Source organism: Muntiacus reevesi, chromosome 2 (genome assembly GCF_963930625.1).
Source record: "Muntiacus reevesi chromosome 2, mMunRee1.1, whole genome shotgun sequence".
NCBI lineage: Eukaryota > Metazoa > Chordata > Mammalia > Artiodactyla > Cervidae > Muntiacus > Muntiacus reevesi.
In genome coordinates this window covers 32,534,582-32,554,760 of record NC_089250.1, presented here as the reverse complement: position 1 = coordinate 32,554,760, position 20,179 = coordinate 32,534,582, and the positions used below count along the sequence as shown (strand labels likewise).

The 20,179-nt window shown below is 40.0% G+C and overlaps 1 protein-coding gene and 1 pseudogene across 5 annotated transcripts in view; both read right to left on the bottom strand.

The window, feature by feature from the left end:
* Window positions 1-17,421, bottom strand: part of KIF5B (kinesin family member 5B) — a 49,306-nt gene extending 31,885 nt beyond the window's left edge. For 3 of the 5 annotated variants that reach the window (XM_065921196.1, XM_065921194.1, XM_065921197.1), the window contains exons 1-3: window positions 16,875-17,421; window positions 9,962-10,049; window positions 2,735-2,808 (exon numbers count right to left, since the gene is read on the bottom strand). In XM_065921196.1, the coding sequence (XP_065777268.1) occupies window positions 2,735-2,808; window positions 9,962-10,049; window positions 16,875-17,000 (288 nt within the window). In that variant the 5' untranslated portion in view covers window positions 17,001-17,421. The remainder of the gene's footprint in view (window positions 1-2,734; window positions 2,809-9,961; window positions 10,050-16,874) is intronic. The other 2 variants (XM_065921195.1, XM_065921198.1) reach the window with 1 other exon arrangement.
* On the bottom strand, window positions 605-2,257 carry LOC136158997 (acyl-coenzyme A thioesterase 13 pseudogene; annotated as a pseudogene).
* Window positions 17,422-20,179: the final 2,758 nt, after the last annotated feature.

Here is a 20,179-nt window from a genome sequence, read left to right as displayed (position 1 = left end):
CTACTTCAAGTCAAATTCATCCAAGTGCTAAGAATGTCTTTGTTACCTGACTTTAACATGATAAAAATAAATAACATGAGTGACTCCAAAATAAGCAGTCATTTACTTTACATATGTAGAATGCTCAGATAAATGATAAAAGCAGACACTCTGTAGCAGAGGCAGCTTATAGGCTGTTTTCTAGAAGCAAAGCTTGAGCAGGTTTACATTCATTATTAGTAGCAACTCTGATAATTTTGGAGCCTTCTTATCAGAGAAGAGGGCTAGGTATCTGGCTAGGGGTTGGGAAATGAGACAGATGCACAGACATGACCAAGGAGAGAAGGAAAAAATCTAAGTGCTCCAAATAGAACGGAAAACACACAAACATTAAAAATTTCAAAATTCCCCATTATAAGGTGACAGAGAATTCTTATTTAATTCTAAGACATTCACAATTTTGCGGTTATGTGGATTAAACAAAGCTCAATATGATTTCTTTTTTTTTTTTTTTTTTTTTTTTTTTTTAATGGTATATAGTTTATTTATTTGTAATTGGAAGATAATTGCTTTACAGTAATGTGGGTTCCACCATACATTAGCACGAATCACCCATGGGTGTACATGTCCCTTCCCTCATGAACTTCCACCTCCCACCCCTCTAGGTTATCACAGAGCACTGGGTTTGAGCTCTCTGCGTCATACACTGCTATGTAATTTTCACGCTTTCTTTTATTGAGCACTTCTTGACTTTCAAATACAAGATAGGTTCATCTTATTTCCCTATCCCAACCTCCAGCTCTGAAATCAGCTGTTTTTTCTAAGGATCCCAAGTTCCTTTTTGTGGGCAATACTAGATCTGGGTTTCCTGTGTGCTCACTTGTTATTAAGTCTGCTTCTGCCCTTCCAGCAAACAGGGCTATATATATTCTGATGTGCATGTTGTATTCTAATAGAATCAAAGGATCATCAACCTTTAATTGTTAACTGTTTCCAACTTCCAAAGGAAATTACTTCCTTTCTTTATGATCAGTTGTGAAATGTTAGAACTAAGACCCTGATGCAGAAACCAATTATAAATACCACAGTTGACAGAAATTTGAGAAATTGACTAAACAATTAGTGAACTTGGTCTTTCCAGTACCAAGCATTAGGAGACTGAAGATCTGCATGGTTTTATCCGAGATACTAGAAAAGGTAATTCTGTGCTTCCCACTACCACCACTATAAAATATACCAATCCTGAATTGTCAGAAAAGCAGCATACCCACTGGGCTATTTATCACTAATCTGCTTTGCCTTAAACTTTATTGAGGACTGCTCACTCTTATTTTTCAGTGTGGCCTGTGGTTCCTCTGCTTTGAAGTTCCATAATGGAATTGGGTTTTTTAAAAAACTTAGCATTTTAGAGCTGAGGACCTACAATTTAAGGATTAATCATTAATTTGTCCTTTAGCATGATACTGGGTTTTAGTTATAAGGTAATCTTAACCTCAAATGGCCCTGTGAGCTTTGCTTTACCTGTTTTCAAAACACTCTGAGTGTTTTCATCCAAGTATCACGGATTACTGACTAAAACTTAAGAGGCTCGAAATCAAAGAATACAGACAACCCCCTGTCCTATATCCCACTTGATCTCTGGCATTTTCCCCAAAGACACTTTCTTGGCTACTTGTGGTTGTGCTATTTTGAAAACTACATTTGTCCAAGTCAGGTTTACTCTGGACACTCATTGTTGAACTTCTTCAAGTTGCCTTCAGATGGTGTGTTTCCCATGTGTTTGGTATGTCTGCCTTGTGCTATTAATTTTCCCGTGGCCTTGTTAGTCAGATCCACAGAAGCAAATGATAGTAATCTTCCTTCCTTCAAAACATGTGCTGTAATCAGTATGTCTTCTCCCATTTTAGCAGGTGATAAGTACGTTATGTTCATATCAACACTGACTCCGCCTATACCTCTTTCTGTGCACAGCAGCGCGAGGGTTGATATGACATCCACTAAGGTGGCTGTCATGCTGCCGTGGAGGGTGCCCATTTTATTGGTATGCTGCTCTTCTACTTTCATTTCACAAATCACTTTCCCAGGGGCAGCAGAAACAACAGTCACCGTACTGGGGCATTTACTAGACTTTGAAGCACTGCAGTCTGAAGATGAACAAGATCAAATCTCTGCTCTTAAGGGGTTTCCAGTCTATAGGAACAATACATGCACACTGCAGTACAGTGAATGACTGCAGACAGGATAAATACAGGTTGCTGGAAGTAAGGATCTTACTCATCCAAGTATGTTTTCAGGGAAGAGACATTAGGAAAGGCATCCTGTGAAATTATTTGCAGATTGAAGGATGGGCAGAATTTAGCCAGGTGAAGACAGTTTGAAAAAGCTAGGCAGTTCAGGAAAGCCTCACAGTCACCAACGGTGGGTGCGTGTGTGCGTCTGTATTTTCAGGCACATCTGACTTTTTGCAAACCTATGGATTGTAGCCTGTCAGGCTCCTCTGTCCATGGGATTTTTCAGGCAAGAATACTGGAGTGGGTTGCCATTTCCTTCTCCTCAATATGATTTCATATATAAAATTTCTATTCAAAGTTAGGAACTGATAAGATTCTAACCATGTTTTTCGTATATAATTTGTATGAGACAAAGCAGTAAAGAGTAAATAAAGCTGTTTAAGCATGATAAAATGTCGCAAATAATGAATGAATACACTATATGTGCTGCAAACTGGATCCAAATACTATTTAAAACACATTACCTCCATTGTGTGTGTCTTCCCAGAGGATGTTTGTCCATATGCAAATATGGTTCCATTGTAGCCTTCAAGTACATCTATGAGAAAATAAAAGATTTAATACACCAGGGGGCTCTTTTTCCTTAAGCAAGACCATTAAGGGAAATTAGTAAGAATATATAATAGCAATTTTCTCACTGAGGATTCACCTAGGGAATTCCTTTCTCTTTAACCCAAGTTACTGTCTGTTGTCAGTAAGAAACAAATTTTAAATTCCATTGCTTATAATCATCTCTCCTGTCAATGTACATCTTAGATGTCAATGCAACAGTATTCTACAGCTTTACATGACTTAAAAGGAAAAAAAATGCTCTGCCAGTTTATGTAGAGATATGAACTAGCTTTTAGAAGGAAGACTGATTGGTGGTCTACTGGTGGTTAAGCAGAAATCCACAATATTCCTCCTTATACAAAGTATAACAAGCTCAGTCCCATCTCAAAATCAACTATCAGAGTTTCCATGGAATTTAAAAAAAAAAAAAAAAAAAACCACACAAATTTTTTTTCTAGCCCTTTGTGTACCCCAAGACCTACCATTAACATTTAAGCAGCTTCTTTTACTAGGCTAAGGGGTGGTGGTGGAATGTGAGTGAGCAAGGTGACTTTTGGTTTCCAGTTTTGGGGATTCAGTTTGTTGGGGACTTTTAAAGTTGTTTTTCCTTGTTTTCGTAAAAAGAAAGGTACTATAAAATCATGTACTATTTTAGAGGAAGCCAAAGTACAAACTGAGGGCTCTGCTGGAAACAGCAGATGGTAACAGTGGAAAATAAATTTGTAATAAGCAAGCAAATTCTTGTCTTTTTTTAAGTTGACTATTTATAAAAAGAAAAAAGAAAAAGAAAAAAGTGCCAACATTGGTCACGACTAACTAGATTAATAGATTTGCTATAGAGCTATTTATTTATAAGAAAAAGAAGGTATTAGTACTTACTTCTCTGGGAAGATTTTAAGAGATCTCAAACATTTGAAACTTTCATTCAGTTTCATGAAGAGAAGCAAAAAAGTTTCAGGAATTACATTTAAAACAGATTAAGACTGCAGTATTTCTGTTAGCAATTCTGAAGATGAAATCGTTTGGGGTAAAAAAGAAGCACTAGACCCTTTCCAATCTACTTCTTTTACATATAACTGATCTCCATATATCAATATCACACCCTCTGCAAAAGATTTTTTAATCAATCACACAAAATCTAAAGATACACTCCAAAATTTTATTAGATCTATACATAAAGTTTCATCCATGCTATGATGAATTACCTAGCAACTGCCACAATAACTACTTAATAAATACTGGTAGATGAATGAATAAATGATTTCCCTAAGATCATATAAACAGCGTATGTCTATATGATATTAAAAGTAAATGTGTTAGGTGAAACACATTACATGAGGGCTTGTAGGATAATAAATTTATGCAATATGTTTGTATTTGGGACTTTAAGCAAAGCTTAAAATTTTTATATGATAACAGAGATTATGGAATAGTCAATCTTCAAATATTTACTGCAAACTATAATCTAGGCTCTCTGTCCTAGGAGAAAGGGATAGAACCAGGATTAGCTGATTTATAGAGGCACCAGGCTATCATTAAAGTAATAACAGTGTTATCAATTAGAAAAATAATCCCTTCCTGCCTGCCTCCAAATTCATTCCTGACTTTTGCTTTCTAGAGTGATTTGTCAACGTTTTTTATAAAAAAAAGTGTAAACATACAGCAAAACAATGAATTTTACAGTGAACAACCCTCTAATCAGTACTAAGATTCTATCAGTAACATTTTATCATTTTACTGTTTGTCTTAATCATGTACCTATCCACCCATTTATTAAATGCATTTCAGAGTCTTCAGTACATTTCCATCTAAATACTCCAGCACACGTACACCACTGGCTAGAACTCAATGTTTCGCAGTTTTGTTCTTCAGAGGTAAAATTTACATACAATGAATATTTTAAAAGTACAGACCTTGAACAAACAAACATAAATAATACTCTTCTCTTTGAAAAAGCCCAGAGAGTAGGCATCTATAAGCAATAAAATTAGGCACCTTTGGAACTGGCTCTTGTTTGCCTTTTCAGCTCTATCTCCCATTATTCTTCCCCTCACACTGTTTTTATTGGTAAAAATGGCTGAATTTGATAAATTTCAGATGGTTCAACATCACAGTCATACCACAACATGGGTGATGTCTTCCCTCAATACAGGCGATCCTTTCCACATGTGGATAGTCTTAGCCTACAGGCATCTCTGTCTGGAGGGCACAACTCACTCTCCTTCCTATTCCTGTGCACCCTTGAGACTAGCTTAGGCTTTACTTCCTCCAATGCAATTCCACAAGCCACCTCCAAACGAGTATGGGTAAGAGTCCCACCCTATGTGTTCTCGTAGCACCTGCATTTTATCATAATACTGACCACTGTCTTCCTCATGAGCCTGTAAAATCCTTGAGGCCAGGGCTGTGTTCAACTCCTAGCACAGTGCCTGGCACTTAGGATGAACTCAAATACTTGTTGAATGATTATTATTAACACTAAAACACAGAATCTCTCTCATCTTTCTAAAGAGTCCCGCCCCTCTATGCTTTTGCCTTTCTTGTGAGAAAAAGACGGAGGTGGAACCATGGACAAATAATACTTTCATACTTTGTAAACAAGAGAAACATACTTAGCAAGTCAGGCAATAGCTTACCACCTCGTAAAAGTCACTTAATTTCTCTGAACTTCAGCTTTCTCATCAGCAAAAATGTCTGCTCAGGGTAAGGCTGTGAGAATTAGAAGTCATCATATAAAAAATTATTACTGCTAACATTTGAAAGCATTATGTGTCAGGCTCTATGCTGTTCAGTCATTAAACCATGTCTAACTCTTTGCCACCGATGGACTGTAGTCCACTATGCTTCTGTTTGTGGGATTTCCCAGCCAAGAATATTGGAGTGGGTTGCCATTTCCTTCTTCCACAGCATCTTCCCGACCCAAGGACAGAATTTGCAACTCCTGCATTGGCAGGTGGATTCTTTACCACTGAGCCACTAGGGAAGCCCTGAGGCTCTAATAATCTTTCATTTATTAATGTATTTAATCCTCACAAAACTCTATGCAAGGCACTATTTTATTCCCATTTTACAGATGAGAAAACTGAGAAACTGTAGCCTATAGTTCCACAGCTAATAAGGTAGCACTGGGAGGCATCCCAGACAGTCTTGGCTCCAAAGACATGCTCTCTTAGCTACCACACTGCATTCTCAAGGAACAGAAGAACCAAAATAAACACATGGCAGGCTACATTTGGAAAAATTAAGATGGATACAGTGGCGGACAGTCCAGGGCAGGAAGCTATGGTGGGAAACTAGGGAATCTGAGGAGGCCTGGTAAGATGCCTGGCAAACAGCAAATGCTGAATAAACGACCACTTTACACCAGGGAAACCAATTAGTAGATATCACTCAGGTTCAGAATTCAAGAGAATACAAGTGGACAAACCATGTTCAAAAGAAAAAAAAATTATCTAATGAATCTACAAAAAGGAAAAGGCTATAGCCCTACACATAAGCTAAATACCTGTACAGAAATTTATGAAATAACGCTCAGGGACCCAGAGAACACTAGCTGCCCTTACCTCACACCTGGCAGCTTGCTCCTCAAGTCCACATCTTAGGACAAAGACCAGCTCACCCATCATTGTTGTCGATCCCGTCTACCAGTTTCTAACCATGGCCCTCTACTTGATCTGTGTGCCAATGAGTGTTGCAAGTTCAACCTGCCATGATTTAACTGATTTTCTGTCCTCACACCTCATCATTCCCCCCCACCTTGTCACTCTTCTTAAATCTATGTATTTATTAGAAATTCCACCTCACTTGTATCTTGTCCAGGACAAGTCCTACCAGCTACTACAACCAGGCTCCTCCAAGTGGTAGAATTTCTGGGTGAAGATAAAAGGAAAATGTCACAGCCCCATGATATCTTTCTATAAATTACAAAGCTGGCACAGGGAGAGAGAGACGGAAACCTATTTTAACAGTTGCTTGAAATCTAATTTTATAGAGTGAAAATATCTATATAGGTTATGAATTATCCTAAGTTCAGTTGTGGCTGAGTGAACTAAGAAAGTAATTTCCTTTCTTGGAGGATAAAGGAAATGAACAGCAGTTGCTATCTCTTATATTATTTACTGCATACCAGGTCCTGAGTGAAAACCTTTAACTTTTTAAATCCTTACACTACGCTTATTATGGAGGAAACGAAGACTTGGAAAGCTTGGGTGACTTGCCACAAGTCAAAAAGCTAAAAAGTGGCAAAGCCCAGACTTCAATCTCAGTTTGTCTGATTTCAAAGCCTGTGCTCTTAATCACATTGCTAAGAAGGGAACTGCCACTCAGAACTCGGTCGGTTTCAAACGGTAAAGCAGAAATCTTCTGTAAAAGGTAAAAAGTAAAAGGGATCAAAATGTTGAGGAAAAGGACAGAGATTAAAAAAAAAAAAAGAATGAAGTCATCTTAGAGTTGTAAATAGTAATGAAATAGAGTAAAAGGTAGTAGAAACAAGTACCCTAGATGTCAGGACAACAGACCACAGAGTTCTGAGAAAGTAGGTATGGGCCTCTTGTTAAACGAGACTATACAACTGAGAATGTACAAAAGAAATAAAATCACGAGAACAATATGAGAAAGGTAAAGCCCAGGATAAGCGAATTTTACAAAAACAAAAACTAAGGTCCTAAAGAGAGCTTTTAAATGTTCAGAAGAATAATGAATGAGTAGACCTGCAGTGCCTAAAAGAGACGATTATGTCATAAACGACGTAGTACCACTTTCTACAACATCATCTGCAAAATGAACAGAAAAAACACTGCTAAGAGGGAGTTTGGGATTGAGGTGGGTAGGATGGTCAAAGAATGGTTTTAAATGAGCTCAAGTTTCTAAGAGAATTACATCCCAAGGGCAAACATTTCACAAAAGTCAGAGAACGGAGGTAAAAGAAGATAACTCATTTTCAAAAAGTGAAAAACGATGGATTCTGGGAACCGCAGACAAATATACCAAAATTTCACTAAGGAAAAACTATGGCTGAACTAATTTCACTTACTGTTTGGTCACTCAGCTAGTACATGAGGAAAAACCAGTCATGCACCATGATTTCACAAAAGGATGCAAGATTTCCATCATATTCTTGAGGATATGTTGCCAAGCTAAGAACTAGACAAATGTACAGGTAAGAGAACCTTAAGTTGGTTAAATACCCAGTGTGATTAAATAACCGCCAACAGCCATATTCCATTTTTAGAAGATTAGGCTATGGACCATGGTCCATTAAGCACTTTTAAATGATTCACAGTAATACTTTCCAAACTCCAGTGTGTTTAATGACCTTAAAAAAAAAAAAATGCCTTCAATACCCTTGATGCTGTGAGACTTATCAAAATAGGCTGATAGCCAATTTAGATCCCTAGTAAGATAACTGTAAAAACAAAACTCAAAATAGGATTATGAGCTAAAATGACAGAATAGAATCTGCACTTTAAAGGCTTGCACGCAGATTTTAAAATCTACAATACTCAAGTGGGTCTAATGCTGGCTGGAGCAGATATGAAAACGATTCATACATTTAAATTGCCCGTGAATTCATAAATCAATAATTTTATATTATTAAAAAAACTAAAGTAATCTTACACTGTACTGATGACAAAACTACACCCAAATCAAAGAACGCAGCATAACTGCACCCCTGACAGATCCAGCTGGAAAACTATTTGATGCTTACAACAAAAGATGATGCTGCCTTTTCCTCTTTCTTGCAATTGTTTACAGAATCACCAGTTAATTCTCCCTCCTGTCTATCATCTCACACTAATCCCGTTCCTGCTGTAACCCTTGGTGGTTTCATGTATAAGTAGTGAGTGATCCCATTACTAGATGTCCGTGTACTAGATGACAGCCTGGCCTCTCAGATCCTTACCCTACTTTTCTCCGCAATCTTATCCTTTTCTCCTTTAGATACCAAGTCCATGGTCACACTCCTTTCATTACTAATTGCGCTGCCTTCCAAGCATCAAGTATTCACTTCCTTTTACTCTTTCTATTACCCTGATTTCAACAAACCTTTGACTCCTCTGAGACTATAACAGAGTAATCTCACCACCTTTTTTCACTGTCCCAAAATAAATCACCCCCTTCCCTAGCAACCTGCATCGTTCTCCCACTCAGCCAGCTTAGATTCCACAGTTCACCATGAGCATCACCTTCCTGACTACATCTCCTGCCCTCCTCTCCTTGAGTACTTCCTGGCAAAACACAACGGGGTAAACTCAACTCTCTGGCAGTTAACTTCAAGTGCGCTCTGAATGCTGCCTGGCAATCTTGCCACATCTCCATAATCCATTCACTTCCACACTAATAGATGACTTCATCTTTTCCTCACACTTCCTCCCCCATCCCCCACTTCTGTTAACAATTCTGTTCACTGTATCAGAGACAAAATGGAATTAATATGAAATGAACATTTTTCTTCCATGACAGGTACAGACTTACTTTTACCCATAAACTCTGTTTCCTCCTGTTACTAGATGAAATGTCTGTGTTCCTACTTAATCCTAACCTAACCACCTGATACTGAATTCCAACTCCACTAGCTCAGTGAACAATACAAGACAGATGCTACCTCACTCTGAGAAGTATTTTAGAAAATATCTTAGCATAGGTTAATGGTATTAATGGGAATATACACATTTTTCTCATCTTTGGTACCTCTGGTGAATTCTTCAAGGGTCTCTCATTTGACTACAGGGCAAGTCCCCGGGGAAGGAATAATACTGCAACGGGAGAATGACAGGCTGCCATTTCCTATTACTTTATAGAAACTTGTCTAGTAATTTTGTCTTCATTTTCATGCTGCTGTATTTCTGTAACAGCTACCTTAGAAACTCTCTTGGGAATATTTAATAGAACTGCATTTTTCAAGGATATGTGTACAACATTGTAATTCTCATAACACTCTTCAATAGGCATTGCACATAAATTTCATGAAATTTGAGCAGTAGGGTTTAACTATATTTGACCTTTTTATTATTTGAATTTTTGCAACTAACTAAAAAGAAAGGGAAGGTAAAATGAAAAAGAAAGCTGAGTAAATGGAAGAGATCATGAACAAAATTGGACTTACTGCTGGGATGACTTAGAAGGTATAACATATTTACCTTTAACGATCTTCTTTGCACAGTCATTATACACTTGCTCTTGAGATGTATTTGACTGGAACACCCGGTCAAATGCATAAGGCTTGGACTAAAAAACAGAAACAAAAGTTTCAACTACACAAATTAAATGTGAACAGACATTTCTAAGCTCCTTTAAAGACATCACCATATAGTTAACCTTCAAAATAGGATACCTACTACGCATCACTTAGAACCTTTCTGGAAAAGTCCTTACTTAGGGCCCAGGAACAAACCCACTACAATAAACTCCACAAAACCAAGTATGTCTGTTTTAGTCCTGTTGTATTTCCAAGGCCCAGCACTGAAATTAAGTGTTACTATGGTGGGCACTCATGCTGTTGAATGATTTTTACTTAATGAGCATCTTTTCTGGCAGATACAGACTATTTTCAACACTAACTCATCCTGTAGATAAGGAATTAGAATTGTGAAAGGTCCAAAAGTTGTAAACGACAAAATTAAAATTCAATCTCAAGTCTCCTTTCAGTTCAGGTTTCCTTCCATTATTCCATTCAGCTTTTCAGTGTAGTGCAACAGCATTTCACCCATATTTATTTAAGTATTTATGGAATGCCAGTTATGCTGGACATCACACTAGAAGGATGATCATGACAGATTCACTCTCTGCTTTAGTGGAAATAAGAGTGGGGCAGATATCAGACAAATAATTAAGTGACTGGAATTCCATCCTGCACAACAGTGTGTTTCAGAAGGGCTATGACAGCACTTAGGGGAGAACCCGAGACTGGGGAAGGCAGGAGAACAGCAGAGAATCACTCTGGAGAAGAGACGTTAACGAACCGAAGAATAAAGAGCACACCAACTGTCAGTCTCGTCAATTTACTCATGAGGGAGAGTGAGTGTGGGGAAGTACTCCAGGCATTGGGAACAAGATGCTTAAGGATCCTGAGGTTGAAAGGAACTTGGGAGTATCAAGAAACCAAAGGATGTTGTCCAATCTCAAGTGCAAGGATGCACAAATCAAATGTCAGCATGGTTAAAAAGGCAACTAACAGTTTAACATTATTTTTAATGGTTTTGATTTTGTGGGTCCCTTAAAGGACCTGGAGGACACAATTTGAGCACAGATGACACAGCTTGGGAAGGAGCCAGAGGCATGAAATGAAAATCAGAGTATACTATCCATGCAAGTCAAGGAAGCATTTTCAAGGAGGAGGTGACTGTCTCATACATAGTGGAGAGGTCAAGGCAAAACTGAAAAGACTCCAATGACAAAGATCAGATTGGAAAGAGGTGAAAAAAGAACAGGAGGTAACTGAACAGAAATCTAGCTGTGGCTCAAAGAAAGCTATGCGTTATGATGGACAAGATCTGAGCAAGTTTAAAAGCTGGCAGGAACAATTAGTAATCTGAGAGAGAAAGTAAGCATCTAAAGACGAGAGAGGGAGCATGAGGGTTCTCAGCACTGAAAGTGTGTGTGTGCCAGCTCTCTAGTCTCTTCTAAAGTAAAGGAAGGGAGCTGGGCCCCAAAATAAACAATCATGACCCAGAAAAAATCCTTAACCTTGTAGAATACTGCCTAGGGTCTTAGCTAAAAAAGATCATAGTTTTTAGAAACTACACCCCACATTTCCCCTCCCCAAAGCTTGGAATACCACTAACAATGACACAAACAGCCTCTGAAGGCCAAAGCCATTCCCAATTCCCCTCTGGCCTCCTGCCAGACAGGCTGGAAGCTAACCACTTGCTACCCAAGTCTCCTTGTAACTACTGGCCACATGACCCAGCTCTAGACATTATGAAGTGACAGTCTGCTGGGAGGTATTGAAGAATCACCTCAGCCAAAGCTGCCCTTTCTTCTTTCTGGGATGAATGTCTGGAACTGGAGCATCCATCTTGCAAACAAGACACATATGAGGATGAAAAGTCAGTAACTAAGGATGACAGAGGGTAACAGAGTCAGCAAGAAGTAAAGGCCCATATCCAGACTTCCTACGTGAGAAAAATAACCTCTTATTTATTTAAACCACCATTAGTTTGTTTGTTTTCTCTCTGCAGCTCAAAGCATTCCTGAAGGATATACTCAGATGACCTCACTTTGGCATCAATTAAATGTAGGCTTCTCAATGTCTGATTATTCTTTGGCTACAACACACATAAAGTGTCCTTCTGCTAAGATTCCAAGACACTGACATTCAAATCTACAGGTGTGGATAATAAAAGACAATCTACTATTTCACTGATGGCACAAGATATATTCATGATAATTCTGAAAACACAAGTATAAAATAACAGAAATAAACTATATTTATATTTTGTTCTATCAAAAAAAAAGTATTTTTCTCTCTTCATTTACTCGGCAAACATTTATTTAGTATCTATAAGGTATGAGAACTGATGCTGAAGCTTCAATACTCTGGCCACCTGATACAAAGAGCAACTCACTGGAAAAGACCCTGATGTTGGGAAAGATTGAAGGCAGGAGCAGAAGAAAACAGAGGATGAGACAGTTGGATGGCATCACTGATTCAATGGACAAGAGTCTGAGCAAATTCCAGCAGATAGTGAAGGACAGGGAATCCTGGCATGCTGCAGTCCATGGGGCTGCAAAGAGTCAGACATGACTTAGTGACCAAACAATGCCATGGTATGAGCTACTATAAACGAGTAACACAATTTTAGAAATGACATTTAATTAGTGTGAGAGTAGGCTACAAAGAATATCAGAGGATAAGGCTGGATAAATTCTTGAACACTAAGCTAAGCACTTATATACGAGGACTGAATATAAGTGATCAGTATAATGTTAACTGAATTGAAACAGAGACAGCCTCCACCATTAGCGAATTCACAAATAATTCTAATTTTGCTTGAAGAAACAAGTTAATCAGTAGAAGTTAGGTAACAGTATGACAACTGCATCCCTCCAAAATAAGGCAAATGATATTTTATTAACATAAACATTTAAACAATAAAAAGAACAAACACCACTGTAGTCCTATCTTCATTTTTACATAAACTAAAAAAAAGTTGCTTATAAACATTTAGAAAGAGATATGCCAAAAATAACAGGTAATACAAAGTCTGCCTCAAAAGCTGATACTTTATGCAGCTGTTTACTCAGGCATCACCTAACACCAAATATGCAAACTACCACTGTATTAGATTAAGAATATGAGCATGCAAACATAAATATAATAAAGCTGAGTGACTTTTTAAAGTTGGTAGTGGTGGTTTAGTGGCTAAGTTGTGTCTGAAGTTATACGTTAAATAAAAAACTAACTGAAGTGCTTAGTTTTACGTTGACAAAATAGCCTTACTTTAATTTCAAAACTGAATTATAATTTTCTTAAATAAAGCAAATGTGACCCTGGCTTCCTGGATGAAAAATGAGACTTGAGAAACATAAAAACTATTTCTAATGGCCTATAACAAAGGTACATCCCATAACTAATAATCTTTCAAATAAATTAAACACTCATGATCTGGATATCCATATCTTAAAAAATTTGGCCCTTGGTCTTGAAATATACATCATGCAGCCTTTAAAAATGTGTATCTTCAAAGATACTCCAACTCACAAGATGTATTCACATCTAACTTAAGCTTCAAGGGGACAAAACCAAACAGGAATGTTTATTTACCTTAGTTCTTAAGTTGAGTGGTTCCTATCTGAATCTGCACAGACCAGGCTGAACACCAAATTTGGTTACAAAGGACACATTTCTGGCGGGAATATGTCTTTCTCTGGAATTCTGAATAGTGATTTTCAGATCACATGGGATTACATCATATTACATTTTCCTTAGTTAAGACACTGATTGTGGGCTAACATTCTGCAACTGTAAAGGTATATTATGATGGCTCCTTTTTTCAATTTTCATATATAAGGTAATCAGGATTGAACACCAAATCATGATTCATTTGAAAGGGGAAACTGTGCTGTGCTGGAGGTTAGAATTAGGTCTAATTTCAATGAACCACAACAGTCCGTTTTGGATCCTGCCGGCCTCTACAGTATACCATATAAGAAATGACAGTTAGTAAAGATACTTGATGCAAGTATGCATGTTCCACTTTTATGATGCATAAACAGATGAAAGAATAACTTTTCTTATTGATTTCTTTTATTCAGTGTTTTCAGCTGGCTCCTTTGAACTACAGAAGGCGTTTCCTTAGTGCCCCAGTTTTTGTGGATCACAAGTTTGCTTATCTAAAGCAAATAGTTTTACCATATCACTGTCAAAGATCTTCAAAAAATAACGCATTTCTATTTCATTCAATATGTGACATGTATAGCACTTCACTGAGCATTTAATTACCAAAAAAAAGAAAAAACTGCACAAAGGCTGCAAAGCACAGAAAAACACTGCACGATTACATGACCATGGGGTCACACCACATTAAAATCACTGACTACATGAGTAACAGGAAAAAAGTTTGGACAATATACTGGAAACTGAACTTAGATGAAAATCAGAATCCTAAAAAATTATCTTCTTTGTGAGCACTGATTATAGTTACAATTTGATAACACTCTAAACTAAAACACTTATTTTTTTAATTTTGATTTAACCAGAAGGCTGTGTACAAAATGTTTTCAAATTATTTTAGACAATTTAATTTTAAATGCTGCACTGCAGCGATTCCTTCTTAATCTATTTACTTTGAATCAGGGTCAGTATCCAGTAAAATGAAGAAAAAAAAAAAGGAGATGACTTTACCTAGAAGTTTTCTATTTCCACTTCTAGCTGCCGTTAAAGGCTCAGACAACTTAAAAAAAAAAATTAAAGAATGCACTTAAAAATTTTTTTAAGAAATCTCAGAGTAATTAATGACTTCTATATGCAGAAGATTGGTTTCTGAAAATAATGAACTAAACATGTTGTTTTACATTTTCTAAAGCTATATCACACTCAGTTGTAATATCCTTCTGCTTGTACTTAAACAAACAAAAAACCCAAAACGACTAAAATGCTTACCAGTTTATCTAAAGGCCAACTAACTTACATTACTGATTTATGACTCAATTACTTGTCCATGATGTTTAATATCACCACTTAAATTAATTACTAAGGAAACCTAAGAACTTAAAATAACTTTATCCAAAGGAAACAACCTAAAATAAATGTGCACTTCCTGTGGTAATTGTTTATTTTCTTTTAACTCTTTCCTCCTATCTTATGTCATATTTGGCCTGCAACAGAAGGCTGTCTTCTAACCTCACCGTAAAACATTTTGTGAATCCTAAATCTTGCCATTACAACAAATAAATCTTGACAATACTATAGGTTTGGGTAAATATCCACACACACAAAAAATATCTGAAGAAATAAGACAGCCTTAACACAAATCTGAAAGGAAAATAGCTTGGTTCTGTCAACCACTGCAGAGGCTGAGTAATCACAACAATTCTATGAGAAACTAATAGCCTACTAGTGTTGGCCAGCTAACAAACCAGGCCTAGTGAGCATCTTCTGAAATCATGTAAAATAGATCACCCTGGAGGAAAAGGATGATTAGTTTCGTGCATAACTTTCTGGCCTCTCCATGATGTCATTTATAGCACGGGTTTTTCTGTGGACTTGTTAACAAAGAACCAGCCTGACAGTCTTCACACAGTAAGAGCTGGCAGTTATTAAGAACCTAATGACTTGTTTGCCAAAACCCTCCCAAGCAATGTGGAGCTATGACATTGATCCTCTAGAGCTGAACTTGGAAACTTTCACATAAAAATTCTAAGTAACTTGAGTTCTGTCTTACATGTCAATGCTTCTAACCTTCAATGTTCCATCTCCTGTGATATTTGTCCCATTTCTATACTAAGATATTCAAACTTACGCTAAATGGAAAGGAGAAAAAGTTAACACTAAAATTGGGGAGCGTGATAGCAACGTAGAAAGATGGCAGCAAGAAAGATGAATTTAATTTTTTGTCAGAGTTCACTGTTCTGTAGGCAGTTATCTTACTCTCCATTTTAATCTCCTTGAATTGGGAGTTATTTTCAAGACCTTTCACATTATGTTTCACATTACAAAAGACATTACCTCACCATCCTTGTGATTATCAAAGTCATTTTTCTTCAAGGCAGATTCTAATTCTAGAAGTAGGAATCTGATACTAACAAGAAATCTAGTTTACTGATCAACTTTTATATATTTTTTAAAAAATCTGCTTTTATAATACTTTGATATACACACGAAAAGTTAACACTCTTCCGGAGTGCTACCCATTAAAACCCAGTGAGTCTCTCTGGGCACTTATTTAACCCAACGTTCATCGACGAGATCCGCTGGTGGATGAGACAAAATCGAGCGCTCCCATTTCAAAAGAAAACTACTTTTTACAGCCCTGGATTCGCCATTTCTAACTGTAAACTCAAAAGCGGGTTGGGTGAACACTGAAGGTACCAGCATAACTGCGACTGTTACGGTTTTCCTTCTCCCACGGAGGAAACAAGACAGTCTAACGCACAGTTAAAGACTTCTTTTAAGACTAAATATCATTACTATTTAAGGTTCGGTAAGGCAGAGCCCAACGTTCTCAGCCGAACTCTGATCTGACGTATTTTATGAATGATAAATCTGAGGGGAGGGGGCCCGACACACCGACTGCATCTGCATCAGAACCTGCGGGCGCACAGAAAGCCGGCGAACGGGCACTCAACCGGTTCCCCAACGGCTCCACCCGCGCCCCAGGTAGGGGAGTGCCCGGGACCCAGGGCGGGTGCCTCCCGTCCCCGGCGCTGCAGACCGGGGTGGGGCAACCCCGGAGCACCCGACGAGGCGCCGAGCCCCTCCCCTGGGCCGTCGGACCCCACTGCGGAGGTGGGGCGCCCCAAAGGTCGCTCTCGGCTTACTCCCCACTTCTCTCAACTCCCGGGGCGGCCGGGCCCGAAGGAGGGAGCCTGGGTGGGGACAGGGGCACTCACCGCGATCATGACCGTGTCTTCTCCTTGAAACTTGGCGATGTACTTATCGCCGCGGTTCACTTCGGACTCGTTGAGCGGTCTGAAGCGACACATCACTTTGATGTTGCACTCAGCCGGGTCCGCCATCTTCCCGGCTGCCGGGGCCCGAGGTCGGGACCCACTCCCCGCCGCTCAGTCTTGGAGGAAGTAGACCGAGCCGAGGGGGCTAGCGTGCCGAAGGCCGAGGGCCCGCGGTCCGCGGGGTCGCGCTTCCCCGGCGGGGCTGCCGGGACCTGGGCGGCAGCGCCCGGGCCGGCACGGTCACCCACAGGCTCACTTCCGACCCATCATGGCAGCCATGGCGGCGGCACAGCGGCGGCTCCTCAGCTTCTCCCTTCACTGGCGGGGCAGGTTGCTGGGCTGAGGGATTCTGGAGACCGAGAACGCAAGCCCCCTCTTCTTCCTAGAAGACAGCAGGCCGGGCCCACCTTCGGCCTGCCCGGCTGTCGGCTCGCCGGCTCGCCGGCTGCAGCCAGACCACTCCTAAGGCCGCGGACGGGCAGCGGGATGGGCGGCACGGGCGGAGAACTGCGCACGCGCGGAGGACCCGGCGCCCCGACGACCAATCCGCGGCGGCGCCGCCGCTCCACGCCGGGGTTGCAGGGCCAAGTTACCGGACGCGCAAGCGCAGAGTGAGCTATCGCCCCTGCCGAGGATTCCACGGAGTTGCCCGGTTCCCTAACGTTCTTTTCTCTAGAGGACAAGGGACCTTGTTAAAAGTGCTTCACGTTGTAGTTTAAGTAAAAAACTATATTCCTGTTAGGACGTGTTTGCTTTCTGTTTAGTCTGGAGATACATTGATTTCTAGTCCACCTTTTTAGAGCGCTTTGCCAGGAAAAGGAAGATTTGAATGAAGGGCGGGACGTGGCTTATGGTTCAAACGGTTGCTCATTCCTGAGAGGGGGTTGGGGGACAGGAATAAGGAAAAGGAAGTTTCGTCTGCGAACTAGAAGGTACTGAAGAAATGTGGAACAGTAGGGTGAGGTGGGAGAAGACCCGGGGAACTGACGGTCCCAAGGACTCCGTGATAATCCTATGGAACTCATCAGTCTCCACGTCCGGAGTGTGAAGACCGAAAAACTGCAAAGACAACTAGGACCGCTAATCCTAGTCCCCGATTTTTGTTTGTAAATAGAAGAGTGTAGGATTTACCTAGTGGTCCGGTAGTTAAGAACCCGCCTTGTAATGCAGGGGGGCAGGGGTTCCATCCCACGTAGAGAAACTAAGATCCCACTCAACATGCTGCTGCAGTGTGACCAAGAATAAAAAATTTAAAAAAATAAAAAAAAATAAAGGCGTGTACTATTGTTGTTCAGTCGCTAAGTCGTGTGGGACGCTTTGCAACCCCACAGACTGAAGCACACCAGCCTTCCCTGTCCTTCACTATCTCCTGAAGTTTGCTTAAACTGATGTGCAATGAATCAGTAATGCTGTCCAACCATCTCATCCTCTGTCGCTACCTTCTCCTTCTGCCCTCAATCTCTCCCAGCATCAGGGTCTTTTCCAATGAGTCAGCTCTTCACATCAAGTGGCCAAAATATTAGAGCTTCAGCTTTAGTCCTTCCAATGAATATTAAAGGTTGATTTCCTTTAGGATTGACTGTAGAAGATTCTTGAGAGTCTGCTGGACAGCAAGGAGATCGAACTAATCAATCCTAAAGGAGTGTACTATGAGAGTCTCCAGTTGTTCTCTGTCCTCCCCTGATCATCATCATGCCTGCAGAAATGAATCCGGAGTCTACAGATTCAGGTTTATTGATCCACAGCAAAGGGGGAAGAGTTCAAATCTCAGGCATCTTGGAACAGCCCACCAAACACAGAAAAGGATGGAGTTGTTACAGAGCTGTGGGGGAAGTGTGGAATTTAGGTAAATTTAAATGAATCTGTATTTTGATTGGTTCCAACAAAGCAGTGCTGTGTGATATCAGATCTGGACTACAAGGGGACACAAAAAGGCTTGTTTCCTTGGAACTACAAAGTTAAGATAGATGTGGAGTATTGTCTCCAGAAACCCCACTTTCCACAGCTCTGCACCTGACTTGAGAATCAGTCGAGGCTACCTCTCTGTGTCTTGGGCTCTTAGGTAAGAGTGGAATGTTCTCTTCTTACTGATGTAACTTTGGGTGGCAGTTTCTGACAGTCTATGATATTAGAGAACAACGTTTTCAGTAAGAAAGCAATAGTCAAAGAAGGAGGCTGTTGTAGCAGGTGGGTCACCAGTTTTCAGCCCTTGTAGCAGGATCTCATTAAGGTTCTGTCCTCAGTCTTCTGCTCTTTGCTGTTGGAGCTCACTTCTTTAACAACTGCTGGTGTCTCTTCTCTACAGCCCTGAGCTTTTCACCTGAATGATGTTCCCATCTCTCCAGCTGTGTGCAGGCCACCTTGTTTAGGATGCTTTCCCTTAGCCTCAGATTTATTAGTATTCCAAAGACGAAATTACTCCCTGCCAATACTGAGTGCAACTACTCAGCTCTCCGTTTTTGATGATCAGCATCAACATTCTTCCATGCTTCCAGGCTTAAACAGTTCTAGTCACCTGTAACTCCACTGTTTTCTTCATCTCAGAGGTGGGAGGGGGGTTCAGGATGAGGTACATATGTACACCATGGCTGATTCATGTCAATGTATGGCAAAAACCACTACAATATTGTAATTAGCCTCCAATTCAGTTCAGTTCAGTTCAGTCGCTCAGTCGTCTCCGACTCTTTGCCACCCCATGAACCGCAGCACGCCAGGCCTCCCTGTCCATCACCAACTCCTGGAGTCTCCCCAAACCCATGTCCATCAAGTTGGTGATGCCTTCCATCCATCTCATTCTCTGTCGTCCCCTTCTCCTCCTGTCCTCGATCTTTCCCAGCATCAGAATCTTTTCCAGTGAGTCAACTCTTCGCATGAGGTGGCCAAAGCATTGGAGTTTCAGCCTCAACATTAGTCCTTCCAATGAACACCCAGGACTGATCTCCTTTAGAATGGACTGGCTGGATCTCCTTGCAGTCCAAAGGACTCTCAAGAGTCTTCTCCAACACCACAGTTCAAAAGCATCAATTCTGTGCTCCAATTAAAATAAATAAGTTAATTTTTAAAAATCTACAGAAGAGAAACATGGGAGTCTGTGTACCTGAAGTTCCTCAACTTCCATTCCACCATTCCCAATTGTTCCCCAACTCAGAAGATCTGAGCAATAATTGTTCTAGAGCTGTGATTTTCAGACTGCTCCATGGAGTAAAGGATACAAAGAAGTGACTCAGGAGGTTTCACAGGTCTAG